This window comes from Chlamydomonas reinhardtii, chromosome 16 (genome assembly GCF_000002595.2).
Source record: "Chlamydomonas reinhardtii strain CC-503 cw92 mt+ chromosome 16, whole genome shotgun sequence".
NCBI lineage: Eukaryota > Viridiplantae > Chlorophyta > Chlorophyceae > Chlamydomonadales > Chlamydomonadaceae > Chlamydomonas > Chlamydomonas reinhardtii.
In genome coordinates, this window is record NC_057019.1 from 582,869 (window position 1) to 601,162 (window position 18,294).

Below are 18,294 nucleotides of genomic sequence, written 5' to 3' on the forward strand. Positions count from 1 at the left end.
TGGTTTGTGGCATCAATAATCCATCATGTAAGGCGTGCAACGAATGTAGACCAATAAGTGAACTAATAGTTTACAGAAGGCGTATGGAGGCGCCAGGTTCATGGTCCGGGTCAGTCTGAGTCAAGTTCGCGGGAACCCACACTGGCGGGAACCAGCCCCGCCATACGTCTGGCGGGCGCACCCATCTCGCTATAGACCCGGCGCGATATAGAATGATCAGTTGTTAGCAAATGCCTACGATACTACCCAGTTTGCGCGGTAGTCTTTTGCCTGGTGTAGTCCAGCATGACTTTCCTCGTGGTCTTTTGCCTGGTATGGCTTTCCTCTTAATTCTGTGCCTCGGGCTCTTTACCTCGCAACGACAGTCGCCGCAATAGTCCATGTCCGCGCGAGGTCGCTTCTCGCTCCGGCTAATGAACGAAAATATTACTTCTGTGTTACGCAACGCAAAGCATAATGTCTTGTCCCTAACACGACTCGTCACCATGCCCCGGTGTGCGCTCACCGTGCGTCAGTGTCGCTCTCTCAGTCTCTTGACCGCACTGCCACTCTCCCTACTCGATAGTACACCCCTTTAAGCCGCGCATATGCGCTCTGGCACTCGTATATATTGAATGGTTTGCGCCGTGCCCACGCCATTTTGCATTCCCAGCCAGCCACCCCGTGCGCGACCAGGCCCCCAGTACTCCGCAAGTCAAAACAAAATGGAAGTTCCCGAACACATCTCAGTGTGGATCGCCGCTGGATACGGTATAGTACATTGGCGCCGTGCCCTACCGTGCCGCCGCCCCTCACGACGACAGGTAATGAGCGCGAGCAGCGCAGCCGCACCAACGCTGCCGGCACCGCCGGATATGACAACGCGCGCTCCATTCGCGTGGCTACATACGGCTGCTTTGCCATCACTATGAGTCACTGAACATACGCACCTTACCAAACAAAATGAGGTGATGGCCGGGGCACTGGCGTGGGGCACTGGTGCTTCGTTGCAAACAAGCATTCCTCATGCGTATGCAGGTAGGGGACTCTGAATGGTGCCAGTCTGCGTGGTTGCCATGTTATGCCACGCCACAAACGCCGCCAACCAATGCAGGTTGTGCTGCGACCACATGCGCACTGGACGAAAACAACACGGACGCGATAATGCATGAAGAGTTCAGGACTCTACCATGGGATATAATCCATCGACTAAGCGCAAGATGCGCTCCCAAAGAATTTCCTTAGCACACACGAGTCACTGCAGGCCACCTGCGCCCCCATTCCCCACCCACCCACCCGTCCACCCAACCTCACCATGCATCGCTGATAGGCTCCACGGCGGCATAGTGCTGTACCGGGCCTGTCAGCCAGTCACTCATCGAGGTAACTTGTCCCCCCGCAGCACCATCGAAGAATGCATCAGCCTCTCGCAACGACACGCGCGCTGGAGGCGCCGCGGCATGCCCTCCGTACCTCACCGCCGCATGCTCCGCTCCGCACCCTGCCGGTGCCCACTACTTGCCGCCCTGCACCTCTGACGCCTGTACCGCACCGTCGCCGCCGCCGCCGCCGCCGCCGCCGCCGCTGCCGCTGTCCGCTGCAGGCGGCGCCCCCGCCAGCACCACGCCCGCCAGCACGGCGCTCATGCGGCCGCTGCCCGCCCCCTGCGGCCGGCCCGCCTCGTCCACGTCGCCCATGTCGTCGTCCAACGTGCCCAGGCTGGTGGTCATGCTGGAGCTCGACAAGCCCAGCGCGCGCAGCATGGCCGCGTCGCCGATACTGCTACCGGTACCGCTGCCGTTACTGTAGCCGTTACCGTTGCTGTTGCCGTTGCTGGCTTCACCGCTGATGCTGCCAGAGCCGCCGCCGTTGCTGTTGCCGCTGCCGTCATCGCTAGTGGCGCCCAGCAGCACGCCGCCGTTGCCCGCCGCCACGTCCTCCTCCTCCATGGATGAATTGGAGCCGTGCGTGATGGTGGCCGCGGCGGCGTACGGCGTCGCCGGCGCTGACGGGGACAGCGGCGACGATGGCGTTGACCCAAGTGACGACGTCCGAGCGGCGGCAGCGTCGCCGGTGCTACTGCTGCTACTGCTAGCGGCCCTGCTACTGCCGTTGTCGTAGCTGTCACGGCTGGAGGTCACGCTGGCGCCGGCGGAGGACGCCGGCGGCAGGCCTGCCACCATGGAGGCGGCGGCGGCGGCGCGCAGCTCTGCGGCGGCCGCCAGTATGGACTCCGAGTCGGTGTCGGTGGCGCCGGCGGCGTTGGGGTCGATGCCGTACTGCTGCCGGCACACCAGCTGCCAGTAGATGCCGCGGCGGGCGAGCAGCTCGTGGTGACTGCCCATCTCGTGTACCTAGGGGCAGGCGCAAGGAAGGAGGGAAGGAAGGATGGAGGGACGAAGGCGGCGCGCGTCATACCGTGTAGGTCTTGCGCACGCACCAGCAAGCGCCATGGCGGATTTGAACACAAGTCCGCGATGCTGCTTGGCCCCATGAAACTCTGGAGAAGTCAGAGGCGCTTCAGAGGCGCTTCAGCACAGCCCCAGCCGCCACCTCACCTTGCCCTTGTCCATGACCACGATGCAGTCGGCGTGCCGCACCGTGGACAGCCGGTGCGCGATGACGATCACGGTCCGGTCTCGCGCGCTCATGGCCCGGTCCAGCGCCACGTGTACCTGCGCCTCGCTCTCGGCGTCCAGCGCGCTGCTGAACTCGTCCAGCACCAACACCTTGGGCCTGCAGCAGGTAGGTCCGGCACGAGGGGAGGACGCGGCCGGGCAGAAGAGTAGCAGGGAGGGCGTGTCAGCAGGAGGAAACAAGGGGCTGTGTGCGCTGGCTTGGCGTGAACGTGGACAGGGTGGTACGCTGAAGCAGGGCTACGCGCTGCCGCGTGCGAGGCATGGGCGGAGGGGAGGTGCAGGTGAGGGTGTGGACTCACTTGCGGATGAGCGCGCGGGCCAGCGCCAGACGCTGCTTCTGCCCGCCCGACAGCAGCTTGTCCGTCACCTGCGTCTCGTAGCCCTGCAGGGTGGGGCAGGTGGAGACGCATGCGTGTGGGTCTTGGGGACGACAACGCCAACTCCACACGTGCCACCTCTGCCCTGCCCTTTCTTGCGCACGGGCTTATCAGCCCACGCTATGGTATGCGACCTAGCGTCAACGAATGGTGACAACACCCCTCTCCCCTCCCTCTGCCCTTGTTTGCTTACGCTTGCACAGACAGCCACCCCTCTCATTTCCCGCCGCGTCGGCCCTCCCTTCCTCCCCGCCCCTCACCTGCGGCAGCGACATGATGAAGTCGTGCGCGTTGGCCGCCCGCGCCGCCTCCTCAATGTCCGCCGCGCTGGGCGGCGCGTGCTCCATGCCGTAGGCGATGTTCGCGGCGATGCTGCGGCTGAAGAGCCGCGGCTCTTGGGGCACCACGCCGATCTGCTGCCGGTACCAGGCCGCGTCGGTGTCGCGCACGTCCAGGTCTGCGTCCAGCACCAGGCGGCCGCCGCTGGGGTCGTACAGCCGTTGCAGCAGCGCGCACACGGTGGTCTTGCCGCTGCCGCTCAGGCCCACCTGCGCGGGGAGGCACAGGCATGGCCGGTTGCAGGCGGTTGCAGGCGGTTGCAGGCGGTTGCAGGAGCGAGGAGGCGTGGTGGAGCAAGGGGGGAGGGCCATGAGGCAGGGCCCTGGTACTGGTACAGTGTGCGTACAGTGGAGGAGACGCCATGCATGGGGGCGGCATGCCTACATTTGCCACAGCCGCACCCGCAGTCACAGCCGCAGTCGCGCGCGCACCCGCACCCACCAGCGCTGTGAGCTTGCCGGGCTCAAAGCTGAGCGACACGCCGTTGAGCGCCATGTTGCCGGGCCGGCTGGGGTAGCTGCGGGGCGGAGCGGGGGTTCGGCGAGCGCAATGGGCGTGGGCGGCCTCAGCAGCGTGTCATGAGCGTCAGGCTGGCTGCCGCCCTCATTCCGTATGCACCCCAGCAACCGCCTGCGGCACCTAGTGACAGCGGCTCCCGACACAAAGCACAACGGCACTCCTTAGAAGAGCCCTGACCCTGGCCGCACCTGAACTTGACGTCCTCCAACGACATGCGGCCGCTGAAGGTGGCGGGAATGATGCCCGCCGCGATCTGCGGCGCCGGCGCCGCGCCCAGCATCGCCACCACTCGCTCGCTGGCACCCACCGCCTGCGCATGGACACGACACAACACGACCAGGCGGCTGTTGTTTTTGGGAGGTCACGCTACAAGGGCTGCACGCAGGCTAGGCAGCGGCAGGCATGGGCCTGTGCAGAACTGAGGGGTAACAAAGGCGGCGGGAGAGCGCAGCTTGCCCATGTTCACACGCCCGCGCAAGCACTCCCGACGCCCCACCTCGCAGATCTCGGTGAACTCGTCGCACACGTTGAGCGAGGCGTAGGTCACGAACTCCACATACCTGACGAAGCAGCAGCGGCGCAAGGGCCGGATCGCAAGGGCACAGTCAGGCGCAAGTGCTAAGTGGTACGGCAGATAACTGCCGCGATGCCGCGACTTGCAACAAAGCGCCCGTCACTAGTCCTCCGTCGGCCCCGCTCAGCCCAGACCCGCATCCTGATCCATTTCCGCTGCCCTTCATTTCCATTCCCAGCCTCCAAGTTTCGCCCCGCGCCGCATACGCACGGGGGCGGCCCCTCCCCAACCCACATGATGAAGTTCGTCAGCTGCTCCGCCGTCAGCTTGCCCGTCAGCACCATGCCGCAGCCCACCACCAGCGCCGCCACCTGGAGCAGCAGCAGCCGTGCGGGGGAAGGGCGTGGACGCCGTGTTCGAGCCATAACACACATACACACAACATGCCAGTACCATGTGTGCTCATACTAGCCTACAGATGCCCTCGGTACGGCCGCTGGGCCACCGTACCCTGACGAAACCGTGTCACGGCCGACCGCTTCGGGTGGTGAGGGGCTCGGGACTGCTCGTCGGCCATGCCTTCCTGCCCAGCCCCTCCCTCACCTTGCTGGCGTAGCAGGCGATGTGGCCGCTGGCCACGAACAGCGAGTACCCGGCGGCCTGGCGCTTGCCCACCTCGTACAGCTTGCTGCGGGAGGGAGGCAACGTTGGCGTTAAGACTGCCCGTATCACAAACAGTGGCACAGCCCGTGTTGGGTGCCCGTAGAAGCGAACTCCCGCCAGTGTTGCACCCGCTCCCGCCTCCGAGTTCCCACCCCCACCCCCACCCCTAACCCCTCAACCCATCCCCCCCAGCGGCCCCAAGCCATCCCCCAAACCATCCCCCCCAGCGCCCCCCCCCCCCCAAAACACACACACACACACACTCACTCCAGCCAGGTGGTGTAGCGCTTGGTCTCCGTGCCCTCCGTCCCGAACGTGCGCACCACACGCGACAGCGTCAGCGCCTCCTCCGCCACCGTGTTGCTCTCCGCCAGCACGTCCTGGAAGATCTGCAGCTCGGGCACACAGGCAGCCGCGCAGCAGCAGCGCAGCAGCGGCAACAGCAAGGTGAGTGAGCTGGCACCACATCATGCACAGCACGTGGCACTGGAACTTGGTGGCGCAGGGGAGAGCGCGGTCGTGTTGGTGGCGGTGATTCCAGCACCTCGGGCTCCGCATCCGCACTAACTTCCTCGCCACGTGCCTGGGTCCACCAGCATGTCCAAAACCCGCTTCGACTAACCCCTTTCACCATCGCCGCAGCTCCTCGCGCGCCCCTGCTCCCCCCTCCCGCCAGCCGACTTCGCGCACCTTCTGCATGCGGCGCGCGAAGTCGCCGTACACAATGGTGACGGCCCACAGCACGGCGCTGATGGCCACAGTCATGCCGCACAGCGAGGGCGACAGCAGGTACAGGTACACGATGCCGCCTGCGGTGCCGGGAGGCATTATGTGGTGGCGCAGAAACGCGGCGTGAATGGGTGGCGTGCTAGGGTGGTTTGGTTGTGTGGCGAGGGCATGGCGCCGAGCAAACAGCGTTAAAGAGGAAGCCGACATGTCTGTCCGGGCCTCCGGGGTCGTCCTGGTAGATCCACGTGGCAACGTGCTGGCTTTGACCCCGCACAGTGTCCCGGGCACCGCGCCGTGACCCCCGGCTTCACTCCCGTACCCACCGACTGCCTGCAGCAGGTTGCGGACGGCGATGTTGGCGTTGGTGGCGATCACCTTCGTCATGGCCTGTGGAGTACCGTATGAGAAAGTCGGGTAAAGGGTGTCAGCGGAAGCGTACGGCATCATTCGCGGTCACCGCACACCTCCAGCGCAGGCGCCAGAAAAGTACGACCCATACTACGGGTTCCCCTTCGGGCCGGAGATGGTTCCCTTCTGACCTGGGTGCTGGGCACCCTCGCTTGGTCGGACTGTCCCTTCTTGTAATGTCGCATTCATACTGCGCGAGATGTATCCGACCCAAGGCCTTTGCACTTTCAGCCCGCCCGCTCCCACCACACAATCCCCACTTGCCAACTCCGTTTTCCCCTGTACCTCATGCACCCGACCCTCATGCTGACGCTCCCAACGCGGCACGCTCTCGAAGCTCTCTGACCACCCACGAACCGGCCACCGCACCCCATTCTCGGGCCGCTCCACCGCTCCCCACCGGCGCCCCAATCCCACCACCAGCACCCCCCACCGCCCCCCTCTACCCCAGCCCCAGGCCCCGCTGCCCACCTGGCAGTCCGCCTGCAGGCGTGACGTGAGGTTGCCCACGTCCTCCCCGTCGAAAAAGGACGTCTCCCGCTTGGCGAGGCTGGAGAAAAGCTCCGTCCTGTTGTGGTCCACCACCAGGGGGCGAACGGGGGCGACAGGTCGGCGCTGATGACGCTGCACACTACAGGCTCGAGTGACCAGGCCATGCGCATGAGTAGTGTGCCAGGGATGCAAGTACTGGGCTCGCCGCATGCGCATACGGTAGGTCACTCCCGCCCTGACGCGGCGGCCAGGAAGCGTCTGCGTGCCTCCAACCACTTGCTGGTCACGCCCCTTTGGCCCTGGCCCCCTTCCGGATGCCCGCACCAGCAACTGTTAATGGCTGCGCACCTGAGGCGCCGCGTCATGCGGTTGTTGAGGATGGAGAAGCAGAAGCCACGCAGGGCCGCCGAGATGCCGTACGCAGCCACCATCGCCTGTTGCACCATGCCGGGCCCTGGCAGTCAATACCTTTTGTACCTGCTGTGGTCAGGCGTGGGCGCAACCCCAACGAGACGTGTGGAAGACCCCGGTAGCGAGCACCCGCCAGCCGGGAGGCCAGGATTGCCGGTGCATGCGGCACGTACGCCCAGGCTCTGCCACCTTCCCAGTTGCTTGCGGCAACGTCGGCCCCGTGCCTCGCACAGCCTGTGCAGCTGCAAGGGCTACACCGCGGACGAAACCTCACCGTCAGCACTTTTAGGAAGCCCATGAAGGGAGCGCCTTCCGAAGCCGCGAAGATTGATTTAGTCGCAAAGTGCGGAATCGCAAGTTCGCACAGAGACGCCACCACCTGCGCCGTGCATCAAACTCAAGCATGAGTCGCAGTGCTGAATGCAACAAGCCCCCGCCCGTTGCTGCGACACGAACCATGAAGACGCTCGCCAAGAACAGCAGTGATATGTCCGGCGCGCACAGCGACCACAGCTTCTGGAGCACCGGCTTGAGGTCCATAGGGCCGGCCTCCGACGAGCCTTTCGCGGGAGATTCAACTTTCCACCAGTTGACAAATGTGCGGGGAAAGGACGCCATCCGTTGAAATACGTTGCTGTCGCTGCCGCTCGATGGGGGCGGGAGGGAAATTCCAGCTGCGGTCGCTTGAACACGCAGGCGCAGGCGTATGCGGGGGCGCGGCAAGTGGGGCCGAAGGAGGACCGGCTGGGGGGTCGACCGGGTTCGAAGCCCCGGTCTCCCGCATTGTTGGAGGCGAAGGGAGGAGCTCATATCCCTAAGCTATCCACAAACGAAGTTGCGGAGACGGCTCGGGTCTCAGACTCGGGGAGTAGATACTCAGTTCCGTGCCGACAGCAGCGTGGACAGCAACTGCGATATTATTATTTTGGTGAATATAGGTAGCAGGTAGGTAGAGGTTCAGAATGATGTTTTGGATAAATCGAGCCTGCTCAACATGTTTGGCCGAATGCCCAATCCCGGTCGTGTCCCTTCCCTGTTGGCCCCCACCACTCTGGCGAGTCTCCCAGTACCAGTAAGAACGCTTCACGAGATATCGTGTATTACCTATAATATAGGACCCTTCATTTCACGTTTGCGTTATTCGACGAGGTTAAAGTAGTCTCCCCTTACAGCCCGGCTGCTTGCAAGAAGCATTATTTAGGGCCGGCTTGGTCCAAATTTCGGCTGGCCGTGTGCCAGGAGCCCCCCAGAGGGGAAAGAGCACAAAAAGCGTATGCGGGCAATCTGCGGCAGGAGGGCTCCTTATCCGCCCAGGCCTTCTCCTAGCTAACCAGAAGTTGCCTGGCAACGCGAAGCTCTGCCTGGCTTTTCCTATTGGCGTCCGTCGCGGAAATCTTTGGCGCCTTCTTGCGAGGAGCAATGTAAATGCAGGTGGGCCATAATTAGCTGCAACCTGCATCTCTCAGATCGTTTATTGCTCGGGACCGGGAGCTAGGACAGTGTGGCTATCCTGGGGCTGACTCGCTCTCGCTGCGCCGGCTGCAGGCGAGCCTGTCAGAGACTCTGGGGCCTGGGGCTGCCTACTTGCAGCCCAGGCCAGCCGGCCCGGTGAGTGGTCGCGAAGGTTGCGGGGCGCTGGTTCGTCAGAACGCGGTTCATGAACTATCTTTGTGACGTCGCGACTCGTCGGCTTTCCGCTCAGGGCCCGCCCTATGGCTCAGCATATATGACTGGACTGCCAGAAGCAGCTGGAGCGGTAAGTCAGGGCCATCACGAAGATTTTTTTCCAAGGCGTGCTAGGCGTGGCGGTTCCTTGTGCAACCGCCGTTCCCGGTCCTCGCCCTGCACAGGCCGCGCAGTACCTTCCCATGGCCGCGCTTGGTACCGCGCGGCCTAACTTCTACGGACTGGACCCAGCAGCCGCAGCGGCGGCAGCAGCAGCTGCAGCTGCAAACGCTGCGGGCCAGGCGCAAGGGGGTTTCCTTCCCTACCCAGTGCCCCCGGCGGGGTTTAGCTCGCCTTTCACCACAGGTACCACGGCGCCGGTGCTGACAACCGTGCCGTCGTCGCTGGTCACCGCGACCAGCAACGCGGCCGTGGAGGTCCAGCCGCTGATATCGTCTCCAGGGCAGGGACCCTACGGCATGTGGGCTGGAAACGATTTGGCATCGGACCGCAGTGAAACTGGTGCGTTGGAAACAACGCATGACGCGCCACTATCACTGAGGACATTTGAAATTGTACGCCTTATAGCTGATGAGCAACAGGCCGCCGCATGGTTGCTGGTATTGTGTCTCTTACGGAAGACGGGCATGACACAATTACTGTTTGGCTTTTGCAGGCTACGCCGCCCCCACAGCGGGCTATCCGCCTGGCTACCTGCAACAGCTGCAATTGCAGCAGTACCAGCAGCAGCCACAACAGCAGCAACAGCAGCAGCAACAGGTGCCTGATGCGGGCGCTGCTGCTGCAGCCTACGGCGGTGCCGGGGCCCCTGTTCCAGGTGTGCAGCGCGCGCAAATGCGACGCGCTTTTTTGCTGCCATTCTTCCTGCTTTCTCCTTTGCAGCTGTCACTCAGTTGTGCATGAATACCAGTACTTCGTGTAGATGCCTAATCACCGCTTGAAATGGAATGCCACAGGCTATCCACAAGCAATGGGAGGTTCGCCCGCCACTAACCCAGCAGACTACTGGCGGCAGCTCGCTGCAGCTGCTTTGGGGGGCGGCGCCGCGCACAGCACTCCAGGACAAGTGAGAGCTTACTGCTGTGGTTGCGCGCGTTTTGCGAGTTTATTTGCACACCTGCGGGAGTAGCCCTTGATGATTGCTGGCGACCTGTGAGTGTTTGGCATGTTTGCCAATCCTGCCTCGTTTTGCCACGTCCATGCAGGCGCCTGGAGACCTGCAGGCTCTGTACCTGCAGCAGCTCCAGCAGCAGCAACAACAGCAACAATTGCAGCAGCAACAGCAGCAGCAACAGGCTGCGGCTGCGGCACTGCAGTTCGCGTACCTCCAGCAGCAACAGCAGCAGCAGCTGCAGCAGCAGCTGCAGGCATGCGGTATGCAGGGCTTGTTGCGCCTCCCGGGCGCCGGTGTACCTGGCGCGCCGCCTGGCCTGCCTCTCGACCCCTCGCAGGGACCGGCGGCGCAGCTGCAGCATCTTCTCATGCTGCAGCAGGTTCAACAGGCCCAGCAACAGCAGCAACAGCAGCAACAGCAGCAGCAACAGCAGCAGCAACAACAACAACAGCAGCAGCAACAGCAGGCACAGGCGCCAGGCGCGCCGTTCGGCATGATGGGCTCCCTGAGCGACCCCGCACTGGCAGCCGCCGTGGCGACGGCGCTGCAGCTGCTGCAGCTGCCCGCGAACCTGCGCGCCCTGGCCGCCGCCAACATGCCGCCCAATGCCATACAGCAGCAACAGCAGCTGCAGCAGTTCCACCAGCAGCAGCAACAGCAGCTCGTCCAGCAACAGCAGCTGCAGCAGCTGCAGCTGCAGCTCGCTGGCTACCCGCCCGGTGCCGCGCCAGGCTACGGCGCCGCCAGTGGCCTGCTGGCGCTGATTCCTCAGCTGCAAGGCCAGGCTGCATACGCAGCGGGCATGGATCCCGCGGCAATAGCGGCTGCCGCCGCCGCTGCTGGTGCCGCGGCAGCTGCGCAACAGCAGCAACAGCAGCTGCAGCAGCAGCCGGGCCCTGGGCTGGCGATGCAGCAGCAGCAGCAATTTCAGCAGCAGCAGCAGCAAGACTACGCGGGCTTCGGGTTGATGAGCCCGGTTGAACCGCAGTCCGGCGCGCAGCCTGGCTCCGGCGGCCCCGCGCTGCCGGACAGTCCGCAGCTGCACGGCGGCTACTCCGGAGACTACGGCGGCCTTTTTGCCGCCGAGGACATGGAGGGCGGCGTGGACACGCGGACAAGCGAGGAGGCGCGGATGGAGGCGGCCGCAGCTGTTGGCGGCAACGACGGCCCCGGCCTACAGCAGCAGCAGCAGCAGCAGCAGCTGGGGCCGCTGTCTGCACAGATGCAGGAGGAGCAGGCGTCGGAGCAGCAGCCACAGCTGCCACAGCTGCCAGTGCTGCCGTCTGCTACCGAGCAGTACCAAGGGGGCCAGGGTCAGGACCTGGTGCGGCCCCACAGCCGCCCGCCCTCCGACCAGGGCATGGCGCAGCCGCCTGCGCCGCAGAGCAACCCGCCGCCGCTGCAGCAGCCCATCCGGCCTGTGCCGGCCATCCCGCTGGCCATCCCGCACGCCACCGGCACGGGGCCGCCAGGGCACTTCCAGCAGCCTGCGTTTATGAGCGCACTCCTGGCCACGTCCTCCAACCCCAACCTTGGCTTTGCTGGCCCAAACACGCCCGCCGGCTCCACGCCCCCGGCGCTGCCTGACGCCGCCACCGCGGCGGTGGACGGCGGCAGGGCAGGCGGGGGTCCAGGCTCGCCGCAGCGCTCGGCCTCGCCGTCGCAAAGCATGTCGCAGACGGATACGGAGGAGGAGGATGACGATGATGACGAGGACACGTCGGCATCCCCGTCACCGTCGCCGGCTGTGTCTCCTCGTGCGAGCCCCGACCGGTGCAGCCAGCAGCTGCAGGCGCAGCTGCAGGCCCAACTGCAACAGCAACTACAACAGCAGCAACAGCAGCTGCTCCAGTCGCAGCCGTCGATGGATATGGGCGGGCAGGGCAGCATGACTGGGATGGGCGGGCTCACGCCCGCGGCCGCGCTTCTGTTCCTGGGGCTGCAGCAGCAGCAACAGCAGCGCCAGCTACAGGCGCAGCAGCAGCAACACCACTCGGTGGCGGTCGCGGCTGCGGCCGCGGCGGCTGCAGCGGCGGCGGCCGCGGAGCAGAGCTCTGGCTGCATGCATCCACTCGCGGCGGCCGCCCTGCAGCAGTTCCAAGACGCGTCCAGCCTCTCCAGCGCCGCGCACCTCAGCTCGCTTGCACCCGCCTACGCCCCGAGCTCGGCGGCCGCGGTGGCGCACCACACCCTATCGGCGGCAGCCACTGGGGCCGCTGCGCCGCTGAGGCCCGCCAGCGTTGCCACGACGGGCCGCGGCGGCGGCGGTGGCGGCGGCGGTGGCACCTCCCGAACCACATCGCGCAAGCGTACGGCGGCGGACCGGCGCGAGCGGCGCAAGGAGAGCAACCGCGAGAGCGCGCGGCGCTGCCGGCTGCGGCGTGAGGCGGAGGGCGCAGAGCTGGGCAAGAAGACGAACGTCCTGGCCGGCACAAACGACATGCTGCGGGCGCAGGTGGAGCAAATGGAGGCCACCGCGAACCGCATGGAGGTGCGGCAAGAGAGAGCGCGCGCGTGTCTGTGTGTGTGTGTGTGTGTGTTAAAAAACGAAACGAAGCGTGTCTGTGTGTGTGTGTGTGTTTGCTTATGTGTGCGTTTACGTGTTCGCGTGTATGTGTTGAAAAGAAAACAACAAAACGAAGCCCGCCCAGACGGCGCGACGGAGTTACTTACGGATACCTACCGATACCGAGCGTCTTGTAGCCGCGTCGACCCCGGTAGTCATACTTACCCGCAAAAAGCCTGGAACCCCCCCTCGGGCGATCGACGAACGACCTGACCCCGAGTGGCACCCATATGCATTGTATGCGCCGCGCCCTGGGCGCGCTACAACGTTGACCCAGCACGCCTAATGCCCTGATTCCCGCCCGCTGGTCGTAGTCGAGCTCACCTACGGGTGATAGAGGAATTGCAGGCACAGGGGCGGCAGCGAGCAAGTGTCACGAGCAGGGAAAATGGCGACAGCGATGTTAAGGGCGGCGTGCAGCAAGCAAGCTAGGACACGCATCCCAGTCCCGGCCCGCTAATGATTGCTGGAAAAGAGAGCGAAGCTGTGGACGTCGAGAAACTTATAAGGAGTCATCGGCTGCATGGGGTCATGCTGGCGGGCGTCGGTTGCGGAGCACTAGAAAGCAGCGAACCCCCGGAACTGCTGGACGTGGGCTAGTGTGTGAGAGTGTGTGGCGCCGTGGGCTGGCGGGAGCTGGCCTCCCGCTCCCCACTCCACGGCGGCACCGAGGCTAGGCATGCTCGCGGCCGCAGTGGCCGCGTCGGCTGTCCGAAATTAGCCCCCCGGGGGGACATCCATATCGCGTGTATGTGTGTGTGTGTGTCTCAGGCGTGGGTCATTAGCAGCACGCGAGGCCTGCACAAACGCACTTGGGACGCGTTTGTGCATGTGTTTGTGTAGGTTGACAGCTGCAGCCACAGGTGTCGCACGCTATTCTTACGAAGCGTACCTTTGCTTGCCACCATTACAGGACCAGAACGTGATCCTGAGCCAGTGGCTGCAGCACATTGAGAGCGCGGGCGACGACGCGCCAGCGGCCGCCGCCACCATCCTGGAGTGCATCCGGCAGCAGGACGCGGCGCAGATTGCTGCGGCGGCTGTGCAGCAGATGCAGGTAGGCTGAAAGGCGCTTGACATGAAGACCGTGTTTTGTCATCACAAGGGTGATCCGCACGGACATGCACTCATGACTTGCTGTGATGTCTTGTATTGTAGGCGGCGATCCAGGGCCAGGCCGCGGCAGCACTCGATGCCGGCGGCTGGGACGGCGCTGCAGCTGGCAAGGACCAGATGGCCGGCGATCCCGGCAGCCTGGACGGCGAGACGGAGCCTGACACCGATGACGACGACGGCGCCGCAGGCGACGCAGCAGCTGCAAGGCGCCCTGCCGGGCAGGCGTCGCCGCAAGGTGCGGGCACGCCCGGCTCGGGCCGCGCCAAGGGCGGTGGCGCCAAGGGCGGCGGCGCCAGGCGGCAGCAGCCGAAGCCGAAGTCAAAGAAGGAGCCGGCTGCTGACGGCGGTGATGCGGTGCAAGACGGCACGCAAAGCGCGGGGCCGGCCCGCGCGGCGGCGGGTCGCGGTGCCGGGGCAGGCAAGGTACGCACGCTTCTCAACTGGTCGGACGCGAGTTGAACACACGTTTCCGTACATGTTTACGGGGCATACCTAGTTCCGTACATGTTTACGGGGCATACCTAGTTCGGCAATCAAAGGCACCAGACTGCTCCTTGACATAAGCACCCATGCCGCCTGTGTTTCACAACAGACGGCCAAACGGAAGAAGCCGTCAGATGGCGGGGCCATGCAGGGCACGCCAACGGGCGCTGCGGCCGAAGCGGGCCGTCCCGAGGCCGCGGCAGGCGGCGAGGACGCGAACGCTGCGGCTCAGCTAATTGCAGGCTCAGAGGGTGAGCGAGGGCGCTCGACGCAGCGGCAGCGGCAGGAGCCTCCGCAGCAGCGCCCGGGCGGCGGCACTGCCACTGACGGCGCGTGTACCTCGGCCGCCGCAGGGGCGAGCGGGCACCCGTCGCAGGCCGTGCGGTCGGCGAGCGGCGCGGCCACCGCCGGTGGAGCTAAGCGCAAGCGCGCGCAGGCCGGAGCGGACGATGGCTCGGGCAGCCCACAGCGATCGGGTGCGCAGGAGCACGCAGGGGCGCGGGTGGCAGCTGGCGGTGCCGGCCGCACACGGCCTCGCTCGGGCGGCAGCGGGGCCAGCGGCGGCAACAGCCGGGGCAACGGCTACACGAACGGCGGTCGCGGCCGCAGCCCTGTCGCGGGCGGCAGCAATACTGGCCTGACCACGGCGTCAGCGGCTGCGTCAGAAGACTGGGCGATGCTGCAGGAGGTGAGTGGCATGTGCCTGTGCACAGGCAGGGCGGCGCAGGAGCTTGAACCGGATGTCAGGTTGCGCGCTGTACTGTATGTCTGGAGTCTTGCTGTTGCTGAGCGCACATGACTTTGTCCTTTCGCGGCCCTTTTGCACGTCTGCAGGACTTGCGCACGCCTGAGCTCGGCCAGCAAACCGGGGAGGACGTGACGAACGCGGGAGCGGCGGTCGCCGCAGGCCCCAGTGCCCGCGCGGGAGGCAGGCGGGGCGCAGCCTCGCTCGCATCACCACAGCCATTACCGCCAGGCGTCCTGGGATCGGGGCTGACGTTGGCCTGCCCCTCGCCGTCGGTTGACATGATGTTGATGGCCGCGGCCGCGGACCGCAGCCTCGGCGGCCTGGCTGGCGAGGACAGCCGCTGCGGCAGCCTGGAAGGCAGCGGCGGCATGGGTGGCGCCGGAGGCTCCGGCGGGTGCGGGAGTGGAGGGAGCAGCCGAAGGCTGTAATGTTGAAGGGCGGTGGAGATGTGGAAGGGCAGGTTGTGTGCGCGTCGACGCTGCGTCTTGGGAATGCAGCATGTGGCCGCCTGCCTTGATGGTTGTGAGACGCAGCGTATCTATTTTTGCGTGCTCCCAGAGGTGGTTCGACGGGAGAGAAGGAACGGGACTATGAGTATTACAAGGAGAGTCGACACAACACTTCCACGAATGTTTTTGTGTACGCTGTGTTTAAGCGTGATTGCTATAGCCGAAGAAGAAGATCCAAACTGAGGGGCTCGCACACTTTTGAGGTGAGCGGTGAATACGGTGCGAACCACTCGGTGTCTGGAGGTGCTCGGGTATACTGGCAGGCAAATGTGACGGCTTATGTTATTTGCCGCTCTTTGCTCAAAGGCATACTCCGCACATTTTCAGGGAGTCCAGGGAACAGCGTGAATGCCCGCTATACTATATGGCGTTCCGTGTGGCGGTCTGGTATGCCAGGGCTTGATGAGCAAGAGCGTGTGTTTGTTTGATCGTAAGCTGGGCGCGTGTCACAACCTTTTTGCTTGGCCATGCCGAGCTGCTATTGCTGCAACACCCATCGCCGGCGCCGATACACAGTTAAGACGCATTGTCGCTGTACGAACCGGCGTGCCGGCGGTGTCGGGGCGCATGCAGTGCACGTGACAGCGATTTGGACCTGACAGGAGTTAAGGTTGTTATCCTGACGTTTTAGTGGTGTTGCGGACGAGTGCTATTCGGGCTGCTGACGTACTCTTGACGTGGCGCCGTGTGTCCGCCTTTGTGGGCTTCGCGCTTGCGTCCTTGCTGAGCAAGAGCGCGCTGCGACCTCTTTGGTGCCTACGTGTGTGCGAGCTCGGGGCTGGACGCACCCTGGCCGTGTGTGGACGTGTGGACGTGGCTGTTGGGGAAGTTGGCGTGTGCATCGTAGGCGGGGTCAAGTAATCTTTCTGATTCACTTGCCACAGAGCTGCGGATTCTGTGGCAGGCCTGAAGTTACCGTAAAGTTAACCCATGCGAAAGTGCATTTGGATGGCTAGAAGCGGTGCGCGCGGATTTGCGGCATTTGCACGTCGGGTCTTGGCGACTGCGTGGCAGAATTTGCACTGCGGGTGGGTGTTCACTGTGGTGGTGGCGGTGTTGTACTTGGTTGTGTTTACGTTTGTGGTGGGTGAACGAGTCCACGGGCGCCTGGCTGCAGGTCGAGTTGCACGGCCACAGCCCAAAACATTGTGTGTATTCGTGTGTGTTTGTGCGTTGTGCACGTGTGGGTACTGCGAAGACGGCTGTTTACGATTCATGGCTGTATCGACTCTGGTTGGGAGAGGCCGCTGGCACGCCGGCACCAGCGGCGGGCGACAGTGTAGGCTGGGCACGGCCCGCCCTTGTGCTGACGCGGTGTAGCGGGGCGCATGCCCGCAGAATGGTCCAGAATCTTCAAAGTATGTGTACACGGTAATTGCTGGAGACAGCTGATGCAGTGTGTACTTGAGGGCGCAACGGCAAGCTGCCTTGGTCCTCATTGCCGCTGCGGTTTGGCGAAATGGACGTTAGCAGCCTATTGCTGGTATTGAACGGGCTCTGGTGCTACCAGGCTAGGGCGTGTGAGCATTGGGAGCAGGTGCTGCCTCTGGCCTGGTCGCCGTCGTGGCTGGGGGCGAACGCACCCCGCCGTGTCACTGGGGGTGACGGCGACGGATGGCCGGGTGCAGGTGCTGCAGCTGGCTGCAGCAAACTTGCGCCGTCTGCGTGTCGGGTGTTGACTGCGTGTCTACGGTAGTGATGACAGGGATGCAGTGCTCCTAGGCACGGCTGGCTTTCATGTGTGGTGCATCCGGTTCATGGAGTAATCGGTAGTGCATTGCGGCGGCGGCGGAGGCTGGCCGGGTGGTGGTGGGCGCGCTGCCACGGCTCGTCGGATGCCGCGTCGTGGTCGTGGTCGTGTAGTGCACGTGCATCTCTCCAACGTCCGCTGGCGTTGCTGGAAGACTCCGTACAAGGGGCCAGGGGCAACATTCAGGGGCGAGCCAACACCGGGCGGGTTCCTAGCTTCCCGTGGGATGTAGGCAGCGGCCCATCTAGCCCAGGGGTTCCAGGAACCCCTGATCTAGCTGACTAGGCCCAGGCCAAACGGGCGCCCAGTGCCCCATGGCCCAATCCAACAGTGACAGCGTGGGCCTTGCCTGTGTGGCTGTGTCTGCTGGGTTCGCCTCGGCCCTCCTGTCGCAGATCAATGCGGTCTCAGCGGGCACAGGGCTACGGGCGCAGCAAACGCCTGCACCAACCCACCCCCACCAGGCTCCCAGTTTGCGTGATTCCCATGCAGGTTTTGCTGAGGAAAGCGCCCAGTCCTGTTGGTGGGGCAGAAAGGCAGAAACGTCCGAGCGCGAGGTGGCGTAGGCAAGCAAGGGGGTGCAAAGGGGCCCGTGGAGCCTGGCCTAGAGCTGGGTGGCGGAGGCGACTTGTGTTGAGGGGAGCTGCTTGAGTAAGGAGCTGCGTGGCAGCGCCAAGGGCAAAGCCTCCGGTCCGGGACCCAGCATTTCCGCCATTCAGCAAGCTCCTGCGTTGCATGCTGATTGATGCATTCTCTCAATCTAACGCTGCACGCATACGCGTGCCTCGCGTCGAGGGTCAAGGCACCTACTGTGGTGACTAAGGGGGTCTCGGAATGGGCAACTGTGCATGCAGCGAGGCACATGCCGTGCCCCTGCGCGCCCCCTGTGGCCCCTACCACACCATCGCGGTAGCTGCAAGCCTGCAACTGCGGCTGTCCAGGGGATCTGTGTTTTGTGGACCTTGTTGTGCGCAAACCAGCTAATGATCCGCTACTGCCCCGCTTCCCTGCTCCCCACCCACCCCTGCTCCCCTGCTGACTGAAGCAGATCCACTTCAACCTAGCAGCCTAGCCGTCATCAACCCAACTAATATGGACCCCGCCCGAAGGGGCCGCCGCCGTCGGGGTTGGCAAGCTTCAGTCGGGGTTGGCAAGCAGGGGGCTGGTGCATAGATGTGCGTCAGGTGCTGCTGCATGATGTGTGTGGGGTGCATGCGGCTGATGGCAGCGAACGCAAAGGGCGGTGGCGGCG

At 64.3% G+C, this 18,294-nt stretch overlaps 2 protein-coding genes across 2 annotated transcripts; one reads left to right on the top strand and one right to left on the bottom strand.

Annotated features, from left to right (window-relative positions):
* Positions 1 to 58: 58 nt before the first annotated feature.
* Positions 59 to 8,020, bottom strand: CHLRE_16g692300v5 (uncharacterized protein). The gene is made up of 16 exons (XM_043071739.1): positions 7,527 to 8,020; positions 7,345 to 7,449; positions 7,008 to 7,093; positions 6,639 to 6,735; positions 6,083 to 6,146; positions 5,721 to 5,839; positions 5,298 to 5,419; positions 4,971 to 5,055; positions 4,662 to 4,738; positions 4,350 to 4,413; positions 4,042 to 4,163; positions 3,776 to 3,851; positions 3,256 to 3,543; positions 2,918 to 3,000; positions 2,538 to 2,715; positions 59 to 2,333 (listed from the first exon to the last, which is right to left on the bottom strand). The coding sequence occupies exons 1-16, from the start codon at positions 7,686 to 7,688 to the stop codon at positions 1,494 to 1,496; spliced, it is 2,568 nt and encodes an 855-aa protein (XP_042915336.1). The 5' UTR covers positions 7,689 to 8,020; the 3' UTR covers positions 59 to 1,493.
* Positions 8,021 to 8,180: 160 nt separating this feature from the next.
* CHLRE_16g692250v5 (uncharacterized protein) lies at positions 8,181 to 17,169 on the top strand. The gene is made up of 11 exons (XM_043071738.1): positions 8,181 to 8,501; positions 8,616 to 8,678; positions 8,773 to 8,826; positions 8,921 to 9,257; positions 9,412 to 9,573; positions 9,713 to 9,822; positions 9,962 to 12,361; positions 13,350 to 13,493; positions 13,595 to 13,975; positions 14,145 to 14,723; positions 14,870 to 17,169. Exons 1-11 carry the CDS (start codon positions 8,496 to 8,498, stop codon positions 15,209 to 15,211), a joined length of 4,578 nt encoding a protein of 1,525 aa, XP_042915337.1. The 5' UTR covers positions 8,181 to 8,495; the 3' UTR covers positions 15,212 to 17,169.
* Positions 17,170 to 18,294: the final 1,125 nt, after the last annotated feature.

What these genes read in the sequence shown, in the direction of transcription:
- CHLRE_16g692300v5 (XM_043071739.1), bottom strand. Translation starts at nt 7,688, where the DNA reads ATGGCGTCCTTTCCCCGCACATTTGTCAACTGGTGGAAAGTTGAATCT. An exon ending in GCCTGCAGGCGGACTGCCAG is followed by an intron (nt 6,147 to 6,638) that starts GTGGGCAGCGGG and finishes GGTACTCCACAG; the next exon opens with GCCATGACGAAGGTGATCGC. An exon ending in TTGGAGGACGTCAAGTTCAG is followed by an intron (nt 3,852 to 4,041) that starts GTGCGGCCAGGG and finishes TCCGCCCCGCAG; the next exon opens with CTACCCCAGCCGGCCCGGCA.
- CHLRE_16g692250v5 (XM_043071738.1), top strand. An exon ending in CGCACAGCACTCCAGGACAA is followed by an intron (nt 9,823 to 9,961) that starts GTGAGAGCTTAC and finishes ACGTCCATGCAG; the next exon opens with GCGCCTGGAGACCTGCAGGC. An exon ending in CGGCTGTGCAGCAGATGCAG is followed by an intron (nt 13,494 to 13,594) that starts GTAGGCTGAAAG and finishes CTTGTATTGTAG; the next exon opens with GCGGCGATCCAGGGCCAGGC.